This window comes from Monodon monoceros, unplaced genomic scaffold (assembly GCF_005190385.1).
Source record: "Monodon monoceros isolate NGI ecotype Baffin Bay Population unplaced genomic scaffold, NGI_Narwhal_1 Super_Scaffold_12, whole genome shotgun sequence".
NCBI classification, from domain to species: domain Eukaryota; kingdom Metazoa; phylum Chordata; class Mammalia; order Artiodactyla; family Monodontidae; genus Monodon; species Monodon monoceros.
In genome coordinates, this window is record NW_021703768.1 from 146992460 (window position 1) to 147016664 (window position 24205).

Here is a 24205-nt window from a genome sequence, read left to right on the forward strand (position 1 = left end):
GGGCCTGCGTGATTTGCAAATTCTAGACTCCCCAGGTCCGGGTTGCTCACAGGGCCTCTGTGTCACCAGGGCCAGAAGTCCTGGGTTTCTAAACTTCCTCTAAGTCAGCCACGCCAGGGTGCTTGGGGTCTAGGTGGGCAGATGACTGGGTCTTGGTCTCCCCCAAATCCTCGCGAGCTTGCAGGCCAGGCCAATACCTCCCACGTTGTCCTAGAGAGGGATGGAGGCTCAGAAGTGCAGTGACTTGCCTGAGGTCACAGGCTACCCAGTGCAGAGCAAGGTCTCTGACCCAGGTTACCTCTAACCCTGACGGCCTTGCTGCACCAGGGAATCACGCCCCCACCCAGTAGCTGGGCCACAGTTGGACCAAGGAGATGGCTGCTCATTTTTCTACCTCTCCCTCAGAACCTGCTGGGAGGCTTTTGAGTTCAGGGCTTAGGAGGGCCTGGATTCAGCCTCTGCCTCCATCTCAACTAGCTGCATCGTCTTGGGAAAGCAGCTTTACCTCTCTGCGACACAGCTTCCTGCTCCGTGAAGAACGGGGATCGTAACAGCGTGATGATTAAATGAGAAAATGCATGGAGAGTGCTGGGCTTGGGGCCTGGCACACGGTAAATGTTCCATAAAGAGAAGAAGCTATCATCCTCCTCCTCACTGTGAGCTAAACACAGGGACATAAAGCGGAGGGGACCTCGCCCCTGCTCGTGGTCTCTACAGGTGAGCCCCTCCTGCAGCCCACCCTCCAGTCCCCATCTGTCCCCATCTCCCCCGGGGCGCTGCCTCTTCCACTGTCTTCTCCAGGCCCCAGGGGGGTGCAGAGGGACTGCCCCTCCAGGGCCTGGGAACATAGGTCCAGCTCACCTGAGCCTGGGGCACGGGTCTCCCAGCTGCTGGGTGAGTCAGGGCCCTGATCCCTCCCCGTTGGTGTCTGGGGGGGAAGACCCTGCCACCTCCCACCCCAACCCTTGGACCTCAGCCTGAGTGCAGGGGAGCAAATGTTGGGCCACCACACATGTGAGCCTGCTTGGTGCCGGGGCTTTAGCAGCCCTGGCCTTCCCTCCTCTACCTGGGGGTGAGGACCATCCCAGGGAGTCCCAGGTCAGTCTGACTTGCCAGGAGCTGCCATAAAGAGGGTGAGAAATCCCACCTGTTCATAGATGGAATTAGGTGTCATGTAGCCTGGGCCACAGTGACCCCTGTCCTCTGAGGACCACCCTGTCCCAGGGCCTCCAGAGGCCACTTTTCTTCAACTTAGACTGCTTTTGGAAGACAGAAAAGAAAAAAGCCCCCTGGCAGATGCCAAGAGTTCATCTGTGGACCCCCACCTCCATGAGAAGTACCACTTGTTCCATCTCACAGCCACAGCTGACTGGTCCAGGCATGGTCAGTTTCTCAGGAACCTGAAATCAGACCTGAATATATCAGCTCCATCCGAGAGGATGCTCCTGCAGCCTGAGCCACCTCCAGTTTGTGACAGACATTTGGTCTGCAGAGAGGGACGAACGAAGGAGAGGCAGAGAAAGGAGAGGCAGGGAGAGCCCTGCTCGGCTCCCGTCCGCACTCTAGCTCCTGCTTCTAGGGCCCACCTGCCCACCCAGGGCCGCTATGACGCAGGGGACTGGCCTTCTAGTTAATTTCCCTCTTAGCATGAAGAAGGTTTGTGTGCCACTAAAAGAATTCTGTGATACAGGGGCAAGTTCAGGCATTATCTTAGGTAAAAGAACAGTCTGAAACAACAATCTAATCTCAAAAAAATTATGTATACAGTATATAAGTGTATGTGTGTGCTTGTGTATATTTCATTTGTGTATTACGGTGAAGGCCGACTTAGTGAACACAGAACCAGGGGAAACGAGGGTTGGGGTCCTGTGAGCCTCTGATCACAACATTTTCATCCAATGATCAATACACAGCCTTGCCGTACGTTTCTGTTTAATGACACCTTATTTAATGTATATTGTTGATTCATTAAGCTTGAACTCATGGCCAGTGGCACTGTAACTCATGCCTGAACGAAGCTTACCTAACACCTCCAAAAGACACATCACACTTAGGAACACTGGACAGCCCTTTAGCACTAGGTTTGAGGCCATGTTAAACAGCGAAATGACCAAAAAAAGCACGAGATGCATACAATGTGGCAATAAAGAGACCATGAAAGACACTTGTTCAGAGTATAAGAGCTGGAACAAGAAGGCAGAGGTTGCCTCGTTCAACCCCAGCTGGGAACATGCACCTCAGGCCACACAGTTTTTGCTGCCACGCACATGCCCACATCTGCAAGCGACCGGGAAAACACTACAAGTACTGATGCTGGATTAGAAATAAATTTTAGCAAGTAGGCAAATTCCCAAATATGGAACCGGCAAATAATGTGGATGGACTATATTGTATATAAAGTGTGTGTGTATGTCTATAAAACACTGATATATACACACATATATATATATATATATATATATATATATAAACATGTACATATATGGCTTGCTCTGGGTTGGTAGGAATATGTTAAGACTTTAAAAATTCTCTTCTTGAAGCTTTCTTGTATTCTCCAGATTTTCTACTGTGTATTTTCTTTTATAATCAGAACGAAAATGTCACTTTCCTAGGAGAACAGGAAGAAATGTGTCTGTCACACACTCCCTCGTCTGGAACACCAAGGTTGAACCCCATCTTCCCTCACTATCTCGGCTCAGTCCTAGGGCCGTTCCTCTGGAACATCCTTCCAGATCACGGACCACCTCCTGGGTGCAGGTACAGCCGATGACAGAGGTGGGAGTGTGGGATGGGAGGAAGCTGGAAGCCGGCAGAGGGTGTCTTAGCCCTGACCTCACTAAGTTCGGGAAAGTCTTTTGCCCCTTTGAGCCTTTGTGTTCTCTGAAAAATGGGGATAAGGACACTCATCCTTCCTACCTCACCGGCAAAGATCGAATGAGATATTTTTTTACAGCTCCAGAAATGGAATCTGTGTTGGTTAGAATCTCCGCTTGTGGCTGGGATTTGAGGGAGAATGTTCCATAAATGCTTCCTAACTCCTCCACAGTCACCTCCTTTGGCAGGTCCAACCCAGCCCAATGGAGTGTGGGCTCCCAGTGCCTGGAGGGATCCCACTAGACACACAGAAATTTATGTTCCATTTCTAAGGTCAGGTCATCCATGAATAAAGATTTAAAACAGAACAAAGCTTAGAGGCCCTTGAACAACAGCTGGAGCCAGGACTGGGCATGGCTACGTAACAGAAACAGGCGAGCTCCAGGCAGCTCTGCTTAACTGACATGCCTTATCCCTGCAGACCCACTGGCCCACACCTCTGCCCATGGCCGCAACTCTTGGAAAGGTCCCAGAACTCCATCGATATGCCATCCCCAGGGCAGGATGATATGAAACAGCTGTTGCCCCACCTCGGGAGCACTGTGATCTCATATGCTTTCATCACGTGAACTAGAGAACATGAGAAGGTGTTTTTGCCCAGTGAATAAGATCCCTGAGGCACGGGGGAATGTCCTCCAATCTCACTTTGCTTTGCAAATCTCTATGGTGGGGTTTCTAGGGCTGGCAAAGAATCTGGTTGTAATTGCCCGCTGATATTAATTAGAAGGGGTGTGGCTTCTGCACTAGTCACATGACAAAGTGATTACATTTTGATCTGGGTTGCAGTGGCCAGAGGTTTAAATCTGGGGGAGGGTCTGGTCCAAGCGCTTTTCAAAGTGACGGTCCTTAGATCACCGTCTCAACGTATGCAGGAGCTCGGGCACACCAGCCGGTTTTAGGTGATTCAGGGCTCGGCACTAAACTGCAGGGAATCCCATAGTGAGAAAGTCAGTCTCTGCCATTCCCTTCCGGCCCTGACTGGCTCAGAAAGTTGGCAATAGCGGCTTTTCAACACCCCTTCCAACACTTGCTGGTCTCATTTCCTGAAGAAGGGACAGAAGACCTCACGGCAGGCAACACTTGCCAGGAAGAACTTTAACACACTGATTTTCTTCTTCCTTTCTATTTAGTTTCCTTCTATTTCTAGCGAGGGCTGCTGGTTTTCCATTTATGGTGGACAGCTAAAGTTTCCCTTTAAAAATAATTGAAGTAAAAAAGTGAGTCACTTTGAAGAATACTGAATTAAGAATATGTAGTACAGGGGGTTTGTGGCTATGCCAAATGTGATGGTGCCGGTAGGATGATCAACAATGAGGGCGGTGCTGTTTTAGTGAGCTCCTTGCCATTCTCACTCTGTCTGGGGCTCTGTTGTTTACAGGCCAACAAGCCCACATTTCTCAAGTTGGAAGCCCTCTCCTGGCTCTACAGTGCTGGTGGGGAACCTGGAATGACCTGGGAGACCAAAGAAAACATCTAAAGAGAGGTCACCAGTGGGACAGAGAGTTGGGGCTGTTTTCCTGCAAGGGCTGTGAGAAAGGAACATCAGCAAGACAGAGATCCGTGCTCCATTAGCAATGTCTGCCCTGGGCACCTGGGACTGGGAGGATGTGTACGGCACACATCCCTGATTCTAGAGCAACCCCTCCATTTAACAAAGGGACCGAGGGGGGCTTCCCTGGTGGCGCAGTGGTTGAGAAGCTGCCTGCTAATGCAGGGGACACGGGTTCGAGCCCTGGTCTGGGAGGATCCCACGTGCCACGGAGCAACTAGGCCCGTGAGCCACAACTACTGAGCCTGCGCGTCCGGAGCCTGTGCTCCGCAACAAGAGAGGCCGCGATAGTGAGAGGCCCGCGCACCGCGATGAAGAGTGGCCCCTGCTTGCTGCAACTAGAGAAAGCCCTCGCACAGAAACGAAGACCCAACACAGCAAAAATAAATTAATTAATTAATAAACTCCTACCCCCAACATCTTCTTAAAATATAAAAAAAGCATCTCCCCTGTGAAGCCCTTCCTGACTCCTGATGCTTACTACACCTTGTCTCGTCCTGTTTAAAACAAACAAACAAACAAACAAAGGGACTGAGGGGTGTAGCGACTTACTAAGGGTTCCACTCTTAGCTATGGACTCTTTCCACTTCCACGGCAGTATCCAAATTTCCTTGCAAGCTCCTCATGCCCCTCTGGGCCTCCTGCACAACGACTCCCCCAGAGGACTTTAAATCTGGAGAGTTCTTAGGTGATTAGGCCAGCGGTCAAATTGTCCTGCAAGAAGCCCCAGGCTCCTGGTGAGGTGGGTCGGGCTCTGGGTTCTCCATCCTGGTTTCCACGAGGCACTCCCACTTTTAGCTCTTCTATATATGGAAGAGGGTGTAACCTGGCAGCCTGCAGGCCCAATCGCCGGACCTTGTGGGTCCGCGCTGCCACAAGGCAACCATCAGTGGAGACTTTAGATAGGGCCTGGGCTCCTCCATTGCCCACAGTCCTCCTTTGCCTGCTTCAAGCCGACAGCAGGGGGTTCCAAGACTTTAAGATATACAAAAACCCTGCTCTAGACCGTCCCTCATTTTATAGTTGGGGTTACGAGGTCAGAGAGGGGAAGGGACTTGCCAAGGCCACACAGCGTGCAAGGAGGAGAGTTGGAACCAGACCTAGGGCTCCTCTTGGGAGGTGCTGAGCATGTCGGAGTTCCGCTCCAGAATGCTGTTTCTCAGACCTGAGAAACAGCAGAGCCCTTTTTAGCCAGAGGGAGGAAACACTGTGTCTCTCACGCAGCATACTGAGGGGCTATGGCTTCTGCTCACAGATCACACAGTTTCTGCAGCAAGTCCTTAGCCCAGGATAACTAAAGCTGTCCTGCACTGCAGCCAGAGCAACCTTCATTAAATACAAAAACACGTGCAGCCCTGAAATCAAGCAGCAGCGTTAGTTTCGAGATCTAGATGAACCCACTCCTTGCAGAGAGGGCTCCTGGGAATATGTCCGAGGGAGTCCAAGAGTCTATAAACCCTGGTTTAAGAAACCAGCTTTAAAAGGTAAGTGTGATCTCCCCGGCCACCCCAGTAAAGCTCCCACACTGGCTGGGTTTCTGGGAGCAGCTTGGTAATGACTGGCTGGGCTCCAGATCCACCTCCTTGGCTATCTGCTGCCCAGGCTTAAGGTGGAGGACACAGTCTGGGGCGGGGGTGGGTGGGGGTAGGAGGGAGGGAGGGAGAGAAAGAGAGAAGGGTGGAGGAGAGTGGGAGAGAGCAAGGAGAGGGGGGAGAGTGAGGAGAGGGCAGAGGCAGTTGGATGGGCTCCACCGGCTTAACTAATGGGAAACATGATTCTGCTGTCCCCGTGGAGACCACACGTTCCCTTTGGTTCCGATCTGTCAGCTCTCTCCAGCTGTCTGCCCAGCATCTGGCCTATGTAGGTCAGCACTCCCAACCTCTTTTTGGAATTCCAACACCCACAGTGTATTTGATTTCCTAACACCCAGAGCAGCATCGCCACCGGAAGTGCTGAGGAACGCCTATTTATCTTTTTAAAGAAGGTACATTAAGTTTAATCCTGAGAAATGCCGCCTGGGTGTCATGTCAGAGTGAGGCAGGACCAAGATGAGTGGCGGGAGGGGGGGCGAGATAAAATCAGCAACCACGCTGAGGAACCTGCTGCTATGCGCTGGCCCTGGGCAAGGTGCTTTACCAACATCCTGTCAATCATCATGAAACACCTGGCAGGAAGGGGGGTCCGCCCTCAGGTTGGGGAGGTGGAAACCCAGGATGCCACCACGCCTGAGGTCACGCAGTTGGGAAGTAAGCGACTTCAGTTCCAAGCCCAGCTCCTTCAGCCTCTGAAGTCCCTTCTCCTCCTTCCAGACCCCCAAGGCCAGGCCTCGGCTCTCCTGGTCCCAGGCCAGAGCTTTCCTGTCCCAAGTCAGCATCAGGAATCACCAAGCTCAGGCGCCACAGCAAGTGACACTCTGGGGGTGGCTGGCTGCCAATTTTTCTCTTTCCAATTAAGTGATTGCTTGGAATAGGGCCCAAAGACAAGTGCTTGTGGTGTGAGTGGCAGAGAAGATGCTTTTTGTCCCCAGCCCACTCAGGTGGGTGGTGGAGCTGAGGTCTCAGACTGTACCTGGGGGCAGAGGGGTGCCAGGCCAGGAGGTGGGAGACAGGGTCGGTCTCTCTAAAGCACAAATTGAATCGTGTCTCTCCTCTGCTTCAAACACCTCAGTTCGTTCATTCGTTCATTCAGCAAATACAGACAAGGGCACCTACTGTGTACCAGGCTCCCTTCCGAGGGCTGGGGATATGGCCGTGAACGAGGAAGACAGAAGTCCCTGTCCACCTGGAGCTTTCAGCCTAGTGCAGGAAGACAACAAAGGCATGTCGGGGCACCTGGCCAGGTGCTCCCTTGCCTCTGGTCCTTGCACCTGCCACTGCCTCTGGAGGGAGGATCTTCTCTCCCTTCACCTTTGTAGCAACTCTTCACTTCCTAGGTGTCAGCTTAGAGGCTGCCTCCTCTTGGAAGCCTTACTGGAGACCCCCAGTCTGGGTCTGGCCTCCTTTCTCTGGGTTCCCACAGCCACTAGGGCTGCCGTCGCTCGGCACACATTCCTCTGGGTGTGCTGTTCTGTTCACGTGACTGTCACCCCACTCCCCTGGGAGCCCTCAAGGGGCAGGGGCCAGGTCTGTCTCATTCACCACAATCTTTCCAGTGCCTGGTGACACTGGGCTCTCAGGAACTGCCTGGTGGGAGACCAACAGGCAGACAGACAGACAAAAAGCCAAGACAGGGCCACACGGTCATAAATCAAGGTGACCTCACTCCAGGCTCTCTGAGTCTGGGGTGACAATGCTCTTGGAATGGCTGAGTGAACAGCTCAACTGCCAAGGGTGCTGGAAACAGAACCAGCTTTGTTACAGAGAAGAATGCAGGCACAGGGCCCAGCCCTGGGAGAGAAGTCCACGTTTCACCCCAAGACCTCTCTGGACAGGCGATGGAGAAGAAGGGAACAGCGCAGGAGCAATTCCAACTGCAGGCGGAGGCAGCATCCCATACCATTTGAGAGTCAGGGCCGCCCGAGGGAATTCTTAGGAGGCGATGGAATTATGCTGTATCCTGTTTCGGGTGGTGGTTACGAGAACCTACGCGTGTGTAAAAGCTCAGGGAATGCTATACCGAAAAAGGGAATTTTCCTGCACACATGTAAGTCAAAAATTAAAAATAAAAATCACTCCTTAGTGTCATTAAAAAAAAAAAAAAAAGATAGGTACCGGCTTTAGGGTACCCAGGTATGATTCTCGGCTCTACAGCTTAAAGCTGCTGTGGGACTTTACAAGTCATCTCATGGCTCCGAGCCTCTATTTTCTCATCTGTAAAATGGAGAGAATCATCGTACCTACTTTATAGGGTTGGCTAAGGAGTCAACAGGCTAATGCAGGACAGGAGCTTGGCACATGGCCTGACTTACAGGAAGCTTTGAGTGCAATCACTGATAACCCCATTACAGAGGTGAGGCACTGGTGGCTCAGGCCGGCCAACTCAAATCTTTTGAGGTGAACTAAGTGAAAGGGAAAAGTCACGAATGTCACTCTGTGAAATCCAATCAACAGCCTCTCCCTGAAGCCCATCCTTCCATGACTGCCAGAGGCTCATCCAGATGGCAAGCAGCATGACCCACTTGCAGGGCCGGCTGGGTGCAGCACCTCCATTCTTCTAGATGGAGACACAGAGCTGGTGGAAACACTTGCTGGACTGGGTGTGCAGCGCCAGCCCAGGCCTCTGGCTGCCAACTCACAGCCTTGCACACATCTGGCCCGAAGCGGCACGGGGAGCTTTCCAATGGCAAGCAGAGGTGCTGGCAGCTGGAGCCAGGCTCGGCCGAAACCAACCTGAAGGCTAGCTTTCTAGGAAAGCCTCCAAGGCAGGCACTGAGGCCTCGTGGAGATCTCCGAGGCTGCCAGGCCTCAGAGGAGCCCGGGGCAATGCAGGAAATGGAGCCGAGAGAGGGCCTCTCCTGTGTTAGCAGGGTTGCCTAGGGGGAGAACTGGGCAGCCAACGGGAGCACCCACTAGGTGCAGGGCACACAGGCAGTAGGGGTAAAGCTGTCTGAGTAATGAAAAAGAATCAAAATGAGCCACGTTTATTGGGCTGATTGGGCACTACGCTAAGTCCTTCATTTATGTTACGTCACGGGATGTGGTGACACTGGCTCAGACGAGGTCACACAGCCAGCATGTGACAGAGCTAAGATCTAAACCAGGGCCATGGGGGACTTCCCTGGTGGTCCAGTGGTTAAGACTCTGCGCTTCCACCGCAGGGGGGACGGTTTGATCCCTGGTCGGGGAACCAGGATACCGCATGCCACGTGGTGTGGCCAAAAAATAAAATAAAATAAGCCAGGGCTGTGGGACATGGTGAAAAAAGCCTGACATATGTGGTCAGATGGGTCTTGGTTCACACCTAAAGGGCCCAGCACAGTGCCTGGCACACAGTAGGTACTCAACAGAAAAGACGGTAGTAGAGTCTTCTCATAGGCCACAGGCCCTCGAAGAAGCGCTTTACAGCTGCTGTTGGAGCACAGAGGGGATGAGGGCTAATTCTGTTGGTGGCACCTGGAGAGGCTTTCCAGATGAAAAAACAACTGCTCTGGATCTTGAGGGATGCATAGGAGTTCTCCAGCTGAGGACCAACACTAATGAGCACTTGTGAAATCCCCAGCACTCTGCTCTCAGGAACCCTATGGAGTGAAGCTTACTATCCATCCCATTTCACACCATAGTAAACTGATGTTCAAAGGGGTCAGAGGGCTGGTCCAAAGCCACACAGCTGTTTATAGAGGATGCCAGAATTTGAACCCAGGTTTGTTTGACTCCAGAATGCCCCTTCCAGTCCCCCAACCAAAGCCAAAGACACAGCAGAAGAAAACTGCAGAAGCTGACTGTCTAAACCAGAACAAGAAATGTGGGGTCCCACAGGCAGAGTCTCGGGGAGTTTCAGGCTACAGCTGCCAGCTCCTGGGCGAGGAGGCCCAAGAGAATGCTGTGAACTCTATAGCCACACCATGTGGAACAGGCAGCCCAGTCTCAAGACAGCAGCAATGCAAATAGCACAGACTTTCAGTTGGATTGACCTGGGTTCCAATCCTGGCTACACCACTTCCTTGAGCAAGCTACTTAGGAGCCTCAGTTTCCCCATCTGGTAAATGGGGATGCTAATACAGTCAGCCCTTGGCACCCAAGGATTCAACCAAGCTCAGATTAAAAAAAAAAAAATTCCAGAAAGTTCTAAAAAGCAAAACTTGAATTTGCTGTGACCCAGCAACTACTTACATAGCATTTACATTGTATTAGGCATTACAAGTAACCTAGAGATGATTTAAAGTATTGGAGAGGATGCGCAAAGGTTATATGCAAATACTACGCCATTATATACTAGGGACTTGAGCATCTGTGGATTTTGGTATCCATAAGAGGCCTTGGAACGAATCCCCCGTGGATACCAGGGGATGACTGGAATAGTATTACCTGTCTCTCAGGGCTGTCGTAAAGTGCAAATGGGATAATGTCTGTAAGACACCTGGTACAGTGGTGGCCCTCTACCCCCTTCCATGCAAAAGTAAGTTCCTCAGGCCCAAATCAAACCCAGATCATTAGGCTGAACTAAGTGAAATTGCCACTTGTTAAGTCAAAAATTGACAATTTCATATGGTTCAACCTAGTAGCATCCCAAGGGGTTATAATATTATATCTGTACCCACTGGACTAGACTGAGAATTAGTTACTTTTCTCTTGAGTGTTTACTATGTGTCGGGAACTGGGATGACTCCTCCATTTACAGATGAAGATACTGAGGTTCTGAGAGCTTAAGTGACGCACCCTAAATAGCACTGGTAGAAAGTGACGAAGCCAGGATTTACACCCAGGTCTGGCTGCCTCCAAAGCCTGTGCCTTAACTACTATGATACAATGCTCAGTCTGGTGTCAGCGGGGGGTCATCACAAGGAATCCAATTCTGAGTCAGCTGAAGGATATCATCAATGGCCATCATCCTAGAATCATGGGACCCAGGGACTGAGAGAGCCCAAGAAGTTATGGTTTCATTCAAGGAACACACTTGGCACCTGTCCTTAGACTATGAGGGATTCAGGGTCTGGTGGGAGAGGAGGAGACGAGTCAACAGAGTCATATCCAATGGATGAGCACCACGATGGGCTTGGTCCACTAGGAACCTCAGCATCAAAGCTGAGTGCCCTGGTTGGGTGACAGGCAGAAAGGGGTCAATTAGGATTTCTAGGATACTCCCTAAACAACTGCCCCCTCCATATAAATGCAGCTTCATCTTCCTGTCCCACTGGGCTTGGGGACATGAAGAAAGAGGAGAAAAGAACTAGATGAGAATGAAGAGGGACTGAGCTCTCAAACCCTGGGGACAGCCGTCTATTGGGGGTATCAGAAGGGGAGTAGGGATTCCTCCACCAGATAAAGTAGGGGGGCTGCAGAAGTGGGTTCCAAACTTTGTACAGCCAAGTAGCCCCTTCTCCCACATGAAATCGTACGTGGTCCTGATGGTCAGGTTCTGTGGGTTCCTTGGCCACCCCTGTACCCATGCCCTGCTGGGCTCCTCATCTGGCAGAGACTATTCCTCCCGGCCTTGATGTGAACCCCTATGTGGACTTTTCTGCCAGCTTCCTGCGCTTCATACACAAGTCTATGAGACAGGAAAAAAGGGAAAAGGGAAGCAGGGTGCCCTCTTTCTCCCTCTCTCCAGGAAGCTTTCCTGACTCTGCTGTCCTACACCGTCCTCTCCTCTCTAGAGAAACCTGGGATAATACATAAACATATAATACAATGTAAAACAATGTAACGGCTCACAACCACCAATGGTCTTGATGTGTTTCCTATAAAGCTACACTGTGTTACTGTCTCCACCCAGCAGTGGTGGAAAGTAAGACCCAGCATGTGAAGTAACCTGTTCCACAGAGTTGGTAATAAAGTCTGATGGCAGAGGCTGAGGTCTTAACAAGCATCCACATTTCTACCACCAGAGACGAAGCTTTGGTTATACTTCTTCCCAGACCCTTTTTCTATATGCTGAAGTAGTTTATGAAATTAAGATCACATTGTATATACATGATCTTTCTCACCTGTGTTATATGGTGAGCATTTCCCCATTTCATTAAAAATTCTTTCAGCAAAAATTTTAAAGTATCCTTAGTAGTCCATTTATTTAATCATGCCTCCAATGATAAACATTTTCAGTATTATTTTAATTACCACACTGCTAAATATCCAAATATACAAATCTTTGCGGAAGACTGCTTTTAAATCTTAGGGGGGGGTGCATCCTGGACTAGTCCATTTAGAGTATGTTTCTCAAGGTGTGGTCATTTCAGATGACCTGTGTCACATCATTCGAGGCTGCTTATTTAAAAAGTGCATCACTAGTCAGGGAATGGTAAAGATGATGATGGTAAAGATAATATAACACTAACAGGTAACTATTCATTCAGCACTTTTATGTGTCAGGCACTGCTTTAAACCCTTTACACAAAATAACCCACAGTAGGTACTATTCTTACCCTCAATTTACAGATGAAGAAACTGAGGCACAGAGAAGTTAAGTCACTTACTAAGGTCACACAGTCTGCTGGTCGCCGGCAGAGGCAGGTCAAATCCATGCTTAACTTCCAAGTCCAAACTCTTAAACTTCTACCCAGAAGTTTTTCACCTTTTTTTGTGTGCCACGGAACCCTTTGGCAATCTGATGAAATCTATGGTCCGCTTCTCAAAATGATTTAAAAATGACTAAATTAAAGCACATAGCATTCCAAATGAAATACTGAATTGTAATAAAAATGTTTCAAAAAATAAAATTATGAACATATGTACACTTTTATTAATGCAATAAATAACAAAATCCAGCAGTGGGTCGAATAACATCACAGTTCTGAAGCAGTGATGAGGATAAATGCAACAACTGTAAAGTGACGTGAAAATATCTGTGAATTTCTACCGGTGACAAAGTCACAGGTAGTAGTAATATCACTGAGGGTCGCTGCCTTCATTCATAATGGAAGGCAATGCTAAATTGCTATTGGAGGTTAGTGAGAATAAAGATGCACTCTTCCCCCTTCCAAGTTCAAGGACCCTCCGAATTCCACCCATATTAAAAACTCTGCCAGTTGGCTTTCCCTGTTCCAGAGCACCCACCTCCTCTTGACCCCAGCTCAGAGCGCCACCTCTCTGGTCCAGCAGGGAATGGGGAATGGGCAGTCCAGGCCTCAGACCCCTGCCCTGTCCCCAGAGCCCTACTGCAGGCCCCACCACAGCCCTTATGCCGTGGTGACGTGTTCCAAACAGATGGTGACCTCTATAAGGACAAAGGCTGCCTGGTCATCTCAGCCTCTCTTCGGCTTGGGGCCAGGCCTGGCCCAGGGCAGACAACAAACCCACATCTGTGCAACTGACTGGCAGCCAATGGTGGCCCGAAGCCACAGGCTGCTGATTCACACCTTGGCTGGGGAGGAGGAAATGCTGACGCCACTGAGTGGGTTTCTGGCTTTCTTTGCCAGTGCAGTAGACAGGGGGTCCATGCAATTCTGCTTAATTAAGCAGAGTAGAAAATACTATTGTTATGTGTTTTAAGGCAACGTTTCCCTTCAAATCTAGGGGGTGAGTTGACTATACCCTTCTTTATATTCAATGATAGGCAGCAGAGCTGAGTGTCATCCTGGGCAAAGTACTTTATCTTTCTAAGTCTCAGTTTCCACATTTGTGAAATGGGCTAATAACAGTACCTATGTAGCAGACATCTGTTGTTTCCACCTGTCCAGGCTCCATGCCCCCTTCTTCCAGCAACAGTGCTCTGAATCTCCTACAACTATTGGCAATTTCAGCGGGACTGTGGATCACAGTATCCTGCCCTTGCCTGACCAAAGGATGGTCAGGTGATTTGGCTGGGCCAATCAGATTCTCTCCTCCTAGAACTGGACTCTTGAGTGGCCAAAGGGACTGAGGGATGGAGCAGGTGCCTGCTTCTGGTGATGCTCTGATGCCCACAAGCAGTTTCAGCTCCTTGTCCTTTCTGTGACTGGGGGCTGAGCCAAGTTCTGCCAGAGCCATCTTTCCAATACATTTCCTATGGCTTAAGTTCGTTAGGTTCATTTCTGTCACTTGCAACCCAAGAATCCTAATACTCCTTACCTCACAGAACTGCTGCTCAGATCCAGCGACATAAAGCATGAAAAGCCTGGAGCGTACAGTAAGCACTCAAATAAACGATAGCTATTCAATAATAATAACAACAATAAATGATTGTTAAGTCTTGAGAACAAAACGAATTTGGAGTTATTTAATCCTTCCCAAATTTCAGAATTCCTACTGGCTATCATAGACCTCTTTAATATTTCCCTTCCCTCCCTCCCTCTCTAACTTTATCTTCACTGTCTGCACAGTCCTCCTGTTGACAGGTGCTCTCTCCCTCCCGGGTCTGTCTGTGTCTGCCCCCTCCACTCTCCTGTGAAAGGTGCTCCCCCAGCCCATCAAGCCGGGGGAGTGCCCCTGAGTCCCAGCTCCTCCCAACCACTTCCACCTTGGATACCTCTGATCCTGAGCCCTGGCCACCCAGCCACGTGTGTGTGCGTGTGTGGGGGGAAGGCGTGGCCTTCTTGAGAATACAGTCTATGCTTTCTTATGCATGTATGTATGTATGTATATGTATTTATTTATGCCACGCCACGCGGCTTGTGGGACTGTAGGTCCCCCACCAGGCTTGGCCCAGTCAGAAGCCCCCAGATCCTTGGGGCCCCCAGCCACCTGTCAAGCTCCATCTCTATTACTCAAATCTCTCCTGCTTTTTTCAAACACGCCACATGCCAGGGTTTCAGCTTCCTTTCCCTCCTGTTCTGTCTGCCTAAAATTCCTTTACCCTTCTCTACTTGACAGCATCCCTCCCATGCTTTGTGATCAGCCCTGGGTCACCTGCACTGCGTTGCCTTCTCCAAGTCCAATTTCCCCAAAACCCTAAGACACAGGCCCCTGCTCATTCCCAAGTTCCAGGCTAGCCCTGAAAGGCCATCTACCTGTCTCTCAGGACACTGACCTCCTTGAGGTCTGAATCCCCACTTTGCATATCTGTGTATCATCCCTGTGCTCAAAAGTGCCTGGCCCCTAAAGGGACTTACCTTTGTTCAGTGGATTCTCAAGAAACATTATCAGTATTACAAAGTACGAAGGTTTCTTGGTTGTTGTTTTATTGAAAGTGGGAGTCTCGGCAGCATTGCCAGATAAAGCGCAGGATGCCCCAGGAAATTTGAATTTCAAATAAACAATGAATCATTTTTTAGTATAAGTAGGTCCCAAATATTACATGTTTATCTGAAATTCGGACATCACTGGACATCCTGTATTTTCATTTGGTAAATCTAGCAGCCCTAAGTTTTGGGATGGCTGGGGAGACGCCTGCAAAAGCAGGTGGGAGAGCTCTGCGTGCGCGCGTCGCACACACACACATACACACACACACACACACACACACGCATGCACGACAGATGCACCTCTGGTCCCTTCTCCCTTCACCGTTTAAAGAAGGCCCCGGGTTTGGGCTCATCGCCCGCCTGCAGGCCTGCACCTGGGCCAGCACGTATGAGGAGAGAATGCCCTGTAGTTTGGATAATGGGGCAGAAGAAGGATGGCTTGCGGCAAGGCTCGGGCTTGCGGGCTCCTGGCAGAGTCCCTGAGGAGTGAGCCACACCAGCCCCTGCCCACTGGCCCCCAGGCAGGAGACACCAGGCCTCCCAAGCCTATCACGTCAGCTTGCCCCCATGTCCCGGCAGGGGGCGGGGATGCCAGCTCTGGCACCCAGGATCTGGATGACCCCACTGGCAAGGGCTCTGTGAAAGGGACCACAGGGCCCCAGTTTCTGGGCAGTATCCCGGGCCAGGAAGCTGCAAGGACGGCTGCCCCAGCGGCATCCTCTCAGGCATTCCGCACAAAAGGTCATTTAATTTCCCCACCAAAGCTGCCCACTTCCCAGAGGAGGAGGCTCAGGGCCAACAGCGAGTGGATGACAGTAGGTCGCAAATATTACATGTTTCTCTGAAATTCAAACTTCAGACCAGAGCCCAGCTGCTGGGCGCAGAAGCCATGCTCACAACCCTCTGGCCACGCGGCCTACTGAAGAAGCCTCATCTTCTCTCCTTGGGCCAAGGGTGTTCACGCCTCATCACTTGCGCCCACCAGGCCGACAGGATGCTCATCTAGTGGCTCCCTTTCCTGCAGCTGCAGTGACCTGCAGCTGGTCTTGGCCTCCCAGGGGAAGGAGAAAACTGAGTCACACCAACCAAGACCGTTCACCCCATCAGAGCTCTTTATCCAAGGAAAAAAGCACGCATGATTTGCAACAGGATATGAGTGTCCTAGATGAGAAGTAGTACCATGCATGGAGTGGTCCCCTAGGCCTTTTTTGGCAATGTGGTAACTCTGCTGCTTGCTGACGCCCGTGCACCTCCGGGTGGGTGACAAGCAGTTGGATGATCTGCCCAGGGGAGTGGGGCAAAACTCTAACCTGAATGACCTCAGGGTGCAGACTGCTGAACTCCGGCCTGCAAGTCTTTCCAACCTATTCAGATATAAGCACTACAGGAGGGAGGGCCAGGCCACTGAGCAAGGAGCATTTCAACCAGAAAAGCATCTGCTCAGGCCTTCCTCCCCTTGTGGTATTTTAAACTCATCTCTTGCCACTTCTTGGGCTGGAGGACTGGAAAGCCACATCCAGAGCCCTGGTTCCGTGGCAGGAGTTGGGGGAGAGTCTTGGAGGCCAGCATCTATCTGGGGAGGACAGGCTCTTGGAGGAGCTGGAGAATTCTGCTGCTTCAGGACAGGATGAGGTGGTGGGGATGTGGGAACCTGGCTGGAGCCGCCACGGTGTGGCACTGCTTCTCTTTCAAAATGAGCATTCACTGTTTTTTTAGTTTTACTAAAAACAGGAATACGTGTTCCCCACGGAACATTTGGAAAATAGAGAAATGCAATGCACAGATGAGCAAAAAAAAAAGTGACATATATTTTATCAGCTATGTTTCTGTGCTTTCACAGATGCCTTCACTTGTAACCAGGTGCGAGTCAGCCTGAGCACATTGTTTTGCCAACAGCTTTTACTATTTCATATTCCCATGACAGAAGATGGAATTTTTGCCAGCTCGATGGTATTCTAGCTCGTGGATATAGTACGTTCCATTTATCTTGTTCTCTACAGATGGGTGTTTAAGTGGCCCCCAACTTCTACTATCATAAATGATACTATGTTTGTACACTCCTAATATAGCTCATAGTTACTGAGCCCTTACTCTATGCCAGGCCCATTTAATCCTCACATCAGCCCTATGAGATTGGAACTATCATTATTCCCATTTTACAGGTGAGGTACAGAAAGGGTAAGTAATTTGTCTGAGGTCACACTGTTGGTAGGTGGCAGGGCAGGGATCTGAACGCATGCTGTTTGGTGTACTTTCCTTGCTTACCAGAAGCAAGGAATGGCACAGATTCCAAGTCTGAACTAAAGGGACATTTAAGTAACTCTTAAGATATGACAGCCCCACCCACTTTGAGCTTGAGACAACTGCAAGAGCCTAGAGTGTAAGAGCCCAGGCTGACGCAAGGCACAGGGATATTAGCTCGGTGCTTTGTGACAGCCTGGAGGGGTGGGATAGGGAGAGTGGGAGGGAGGGAGACGCAAGAGGGAAGACATATGGGAACATATGTATATGTGTAACTGATTCACTTTGTTATAAAGCAGAAACTAACACACCATTGTAAAGCAATTATACCCCAATAAAGATGTTTAAAAAAAAAAAAAAAAAGAGCCCAGGCTGAGGATGACCCGGCAGGTGAGGTGAGAGGCCTGGCTTCTTGCAACCATGGACCAGAGGGAACAGGATGGCACAGCGCAGGTGACAAGGTCCATCACTTTACAGTCCGAAGAAAGCAAGAGCCATTAAAAAAAAACCTACCCGAGGGGGCTCAACGCCTACTGAAGGTACTACCTCTGTGTGACGCAGACAGGGTGCAGGACAAGAACCACCTGTAGAGGAGGTAGGCGGGCTCTGCGTTGCTCATGGGCCTGTCCCAGGGCAGCAGGGTGTCCCGCCTGGGGGCCCGGCACCCCAGAAATGCCTCATGAATGAAAAAGCATGGAAAACAAATAGCAGGCCCCTAGGGCAGGAGGCAGGAGACAGGCAGAGATGTGGAGCATGGCTATCACTATCGTTAATGCTAGTTTTCATGACTACCACTGATTGAGTGCCCTTTATACAGAAGGCATCAGCAGTGTGTGAGAAGTGCCCTATACCTGTAGGTAAGCGCTATTACTGGCCCCATTTTACAGACCCTTGGGGAGCTTGTCTGCAAGGTCACCCAGCCCAGGAGCTCAGGAAGAGAACTCAAATCCAGGTCCTTTCTTCATGCAGTAATGGTGCGTCCATAAGGAATGTGCTAGGAGCTGGCATTTATCCCTCGGCAGGAGGGATGGAGAATAGGTTGAATGCATACATTATCTAAACAAGCACACAATCATCTTAGAAGGGTGACACTGTCCTCATTTTCCAGATACAGAAACTAAGGCTGGGGGTTGAGTCAGTCACCCAAGACCATGCAGAACTTGAATGTTTGTCTCTGAAACCCAAGTTCTTTCCACTCAAGTTTGTTGGCCTGCCATGCCATGTTTCTGCAAAACAGGCTGCCAGGATGGCTGGGATGCTGGGGGCAGCAGGGGATGGGGCAGGCTGGGAAACAGAATGCAGCTAATTTGGGCAGCACGTTCAGTTTGTTCCAGACCACTGAGCCTGCCAGCCAGAGATCTCCCACAGACTGAAAGAAGAATGTTGATAATAATGCCGAATAAGGGCGTGACCCATCCTGCAAAAGTCAGCTGCTCAGAGGAGAGACCCGTTGCTCTCAGAGTCTGGCAGGTGGAGAGGGAGGTTTCAAGGCCAGCAGCACAGGGCCTGCCAACCCATCACTCCAGGGGCACCATCAACCCAGAGCTTCCCTGGGGTGAGAATGACTAAGGGTTGGTGGCAGCTTGTGCTTCATAAGTCCAGGCTGAGCGAATGAACAGTGAGATGAGGGAAGGGCCAGGATGGCGAAACTGGGGCCTGGAGGCTTAAATGATCCACCCAAGGTCACTTGGCTCAGGGGTGGGATCACAGGGCTGCCGCATACACATACGCCAATCCCCACGCTGCCACTCTTTGCTGTGTGACCTCAGGCATGTGCCTGTACTTCTCTGAGCCTCCGGTCTCAAGGGGAAAACGACAACACTAGCGTAACTATCTGAAGTACCAGGATCTTGAATGTATAAATAAATCCTACAAATGAACAGAAAACCAATAACTCAATATACCAAAAAAGGGGGCAAAAGACAAAATGGACAATTAATTCACAGAAGAGGAAACTCAAAAGGCTGACAAAGGTGTGAAAAGATACGTAACTTTACTAGCAAGCAGAAATGCAAACAAGCATTGCCATGAGATACTATTCCGTACCCACTAAAAAGTCTGACAACTCGGGGTGTTAGCGAGGAGCCAGAGCAAAGAGACCCACAGACACTGCTCCCAGGGACGTTAAATGCACAGGTGAAAATGCACAAACCCCAAGAGCCAGCAATCCCGCCTCAGCTGTACGTGCAAGGAAGCAGCTACAAGAAAGTATCCTAAAAATCTCCTACAGGAGCTCGCATAAACAGGGGTATATTCATAAATGGAATATGAAACAGCAGTTAAAATGAACTGAAGCTACACGTACCAACATAGATCTCAAAAGTGGAATGTTTTGTAGTTTTAAAACTTTCCGTACAAGATCTTGGGGACTGCTGAAAAGGTACAAACATTAAAAGGTACACGAGGCCTAGCTGGGAAGGGGCCTGATTGCCACAGGGTACAAGGGATCTTTTTGGGGGTGATGGAAATGTTATAAAACTGGATTGTGATGATGGCTGCACAGCTCCACACATTTATCTAAAGAAATCAGCCAATTGTACACTTACAATGGGTGAATTTATGGTATGTAAATCATACGTCAGTAAAGCTACTGAATAAAAAAATCATATCTATTGGTCTATTTTTAAAATGTGCATGGGAATGACAAGCACCAAATGTAGGATACTGTTTTTATTTCGGGGGGGGTGATGGAGTGGGTGCACAGGGGGTTTTGCATGTGCAATATTTCATTTCTTAAAAAATTAAAAATGATTTGAAGTGAATAGGGCAAAAGGTAAAGATCTGACAGCTGGATGGTAGACTGACAGACATTTAACTTATTCTATGTATCTGTATATTTGAAATCGTGTATCGGAAAAGTACCTATTTTAAAGGGCTGTTGTGATGACTAAATACACATAGAGAGCTTAATCCAGTGCCTAGCCCACAACAATGGATTAAATTTCAGCTGTTAAGGTTACTGCTTCTATAACTACTTCTAGCATCTTGCTCTTCTTAACATCTAAAGATCTTAAGACAGAGCAAGCCAGTATTTCCTGGCCCCTGCTAAGGGAGACTTTTTTCTAACCCCAAGGCTTCTCTATACCTCCCTCTCCAGTGCTGGAAATGGGGCGATCCAAAAAAACCCTGCAAAACCTACAGGGAGCACTTCCTCCTCCCCTCAAGCTGGAAGATAACCTAGCTGGGGAGGGTGTCCCAGGGTGTCCCACTTGAAAGCCCCCTTTCCATTCATTTAGAAAGCCCTAGGCTCCACGGCAGGAAGATGCAGGCAGAGAAAGGCCAACAGACAGAGTGCAGTGGCTCCAGGGGAGCTTTCTCCAGGTGATAATACTGTTGATATTACTGTCAACAATGATCCCTACCCACCCATGGGGATCTCGGAGGCCCTGGGAGCTTCTGCCCCTGCATTCTCCAGATGTGGCCTATGGCTCTGCCCTTGGGCCCACTGATGATGTCTCTGCCCACAGGTGGAGGAGGCTGGGGCCAGGCGTGATGAAGATGCCGCCCTGATCATGGAGAAGACGCCACTTAAGGTGGAACAAGTGGCCCAGCCTTGATGGGCAGCCCTGAGCTCCTGGTGAAGCTCTCCAACGAGAACTACAGCACCTGTGACCTGTTCGCTCCCAGGCAACTGAGTGATGAGACAGGTGGAGGCTGAAGTAGCTGTAAATAGGGAGCAGATGGTGGGAAGCCTCAGTAACTAAATTGTATGTTCTCACGCAGTGGTTGGGGCAGGGCGGTTAGAAGTCAGGGTGTGTGTGATTTCGCCCTCCTGGGGGACATGTGTGGAGACATTTTTGATTGTCACAATTAGGGAGGGGGATGCTACTGGCACCTAGGGGGTAGAAACCAGAGATGCTGCTGAATTTGCAGATTACAGAAGCAGTTTAGAGAGGTAAATTGACCAGCTCAAGGTCACACAGCAGGAAGTGGCGGAGCCCAGGGCTGTCCAACTCCTCTGCTCATGCCATCTCTCCAGAGTGGCTGGGCCAACTTCAGAGAGGAGGATATACCAAATGGGAAAAAAGTCCAGACCCATGCCAATAGCTACCTCCATGCCCATGCTTTCTAGAGTGGCAGGGGCAGGTACGGTTTGGGAACAGGAGCAGGCGTCACTGGCAGCTGCTCATGGGTTTCCTGCCATCACAGCACTTAACTTTCTCTGTTCCTGTGGATGACTCAGGCTTCAGTTCAACCCATTGCCCCTATTCATCCGATGAACCCAAAAGGCTGGCTAGAAGGGAGAGGGCTCCCTTGAATCACAGGAGTGTCTAAACCCACATGCAGAAAAATAAATTCTTGGTGAAATCCCTCCTCATGTGACTTTGGCATGTTCCCAGTCAGAGTAACATGGATACCACAGGGCAGGGAGGCAGGCATCTAACGGTTATGGAATGTCAATCCTGTCAGTCACAAGATCCCTTCTCCTAGGAAGTGGGCACCACTACCCCCATTTTACAGATGAGGAAACTGAGGGTCAGAGAGGCTACACAGCAAGCTGGACGCCAAGATTTAAACCCAAATCCATGTTAATATTTAGAGACCTGTCTGAAGGAGCCCCTAAAAAGTGGTTGAAGGCTTACAGAGATGCCCCTCAAAGCTGCCGCACCTCCAAAAAACTGGCAGGGAGGGATCTAAACAGAATGAAAAGCCTCAGAGTGATCCCAAATGATGGCAAAATTCCCAGTTTTTAAGAGGACTTTGCGTAGGGAAACCACGGGGTATGAAATCTGCAAAGTGGTGTGACCTGGTGGAATAACACTTTTTGGGGTCGAACATACTTGGATTTACATTCCTGTTCTGGCCCTGACTGTGACCTCAGGCGTAGGACTCATCTTTCTGAGCCTTAGTTTCCTCATCTGTCAAATGGGCTTAAGAACCTGTGCCTGAGAGTCGTGTGATGAGAGAGGACAGGAGAGAGTGGATGATGATGCCCATTTCTTGGAGACTGTATGTATTCTGGTGTTCCCAGCTCACAGATCTGGTGGGAGGCAGCATGGGGAATTTCAGACTTCCTCCTGTCTGCCATGTTGGTAAAAACTGTCTTCATAGCAAAGAGGCAACTCAGTTATACACTCAACAGGCTCAAACAAGGAACCAAGATTTGGCAGCATTTGAAACAGTTAAAAAGAAAGGGGGTGCGGGGGAGACAACTTAGCCCAGCTCTGGAATCAAGGGAAACTTCACTCTATTTAAAGATGCCACAGGTCCAGGAAATAGCTTCCCACCGCCTGGCTAAGGCTTGAATAACTGGCTGCCCAGCCAATAACAATACAGGCTCACACAGCACACCCTTTCTCGTAGGGAGTGCAGAGTGGATTCCCCGCTATCTCCTTTCAGAATTGTATACACTATTCGTGTAAGGCATGTAGATCTGCTTTATAAGAACGAGCCTCTTAAGAAAAGAGATCCAAAGACGACTTGCAGGGAGGTCAAGGAGCTGAATTTAGCCAGCCAACGCCCCTTGCTCTTTATTGTTCTATACTTCTTTGTTAGGATTTTTTTTCCCTCCCTCTTGCTCTTTTTTCCTTCCTGGTTAACTTCTCTGCAGCTAGGCGCTGCCACTGCTCCCTTCTCACCACCAGAGACACCATAGCCCCCTTCCCTCCTGCAGAGAGGCCTCCCCAAGGCCTCACCTGGGCCCAACACCCCACAGCCCCATTATCCCTCTACCCAGAACCTCTGCGGTAGTCCAAGGGCCCCTTGAACCCACAGATTCAGCTCCTAGGCTGGTGTGGAACCCACTTCCCATCTGGCGGGTCACCATCTACCCCAGGTACACCTTCCAGAGGCAGGGAAAACCGAATGCAGCTCCTCCTTGTTCCAGAACCTGAAGCCTCCCTGCGCCTCAGCCCATCTGAGGGTCCCGTCTGCAAAATGAGGCTACTGGCCCATTTTTTCAAGTCCCCGCCAGCTCTAAACAAGATTCCCATTTTGCCAGGGAGATAACCAGGAGAAAACTTTCTTACATTTTTAAACAGAAGTTATTGGATAGAAGGGGCAGGGATCTTTTTCTTTTTTAAAAAAACTTTTTAATGGTGCAGGCACTCAAAGGATCCATTCTCAGAGATCTCTATCGCTCCGGCTGGCTCCTCCAAAAGGACGGAGCCAACTTGGCGATCCCTGCTGGGGCTACCTGTGGCTGGGCACTGCGGGTCTGAGCGCCTCCAGACAAGGAGGGACAGGACGGGCGGCCTGAGAACAGGCGCCTCTCTCTGTCTCTCTGTCCCCGACACCGGCCAGACTTTTCCACGGATGGGCAGGACGGGAGTTGGGGGGACAAGGAGCAGACGGAGAGGGGGAGAGGGGCGGCAAAGAGACGAGGGGGGGACGAGGCGGGAGGACACGGTGGAGGAGCGGAACAGGGCAAAAGAGAGGAGGGGGAGGGGGAGAGAGGGAGGAGCCGGGAGAGACCCGGGCCGCGCAGCAGCAGTGCCGAGAGGGGAGAGGAGGGGAGGTGGGGGAGAAAGAGCAGGAGGCAGAAGTTTTCAGAGCCGTGGGGGCTCTAGGTCGCCCCCGATGGGGCACGGGCTCAAGGGGGCGTGGGGGTCGCGCGGCACTCACATAATGCTTGTTGGGCACCCGCCGCTTCTGCACGTCCAGCACCTTCACCTCCACGATGCTGCGCCGCGGCGGCATGGCCTCTCCTCCGCGGGGCCGAGTGCGGGTGCGGGGAACGCGGTGTGTTGGGGCGCGCCACAGCGGGCCGGGAACAGCCGGCCGAGCGGGATCCGGGGGCCGAGCGGGATCCAGAGCCCGGTCCGAGCACGAGCCGCCGCCGCCGCCGCCCTTAGCTCCGCGCGCCCTCCGGCCCCGCCGCCGCCCGCCGCCGCCCGCCCCCGGCCCGC

At 50.6% G+C, this 24205-nt stretch overlaps 1 protein-coding gene across 2 annotated transcripts in view; it reads right to left on the reverse strand.

Annotated features, from left to right (window-relative positions):
- Window positions 1–24137, reverse strand: part of SH3PXD2B (SH3 and PX domains 2B) — a 111919-nt gene extending 87782 nt beyond the window's left edge. For both annotated transcript variants that reach the window (XM_029218050.1, XM_029218049.1), the window contains exon 1: window positions 23922–24137. In XM_029218050.1, the coding sequence (XP_029073883.1) occupies window positions 23922–23996 (75 nt within the window). In that variant the 5' untranslated portion in view covers window positions 23997–24137. The remainder of the gene's footprint in view (window positions 1–23921) is intronic.
- Window positions 24138–24205: the final 68 nt, after the last annotated feature.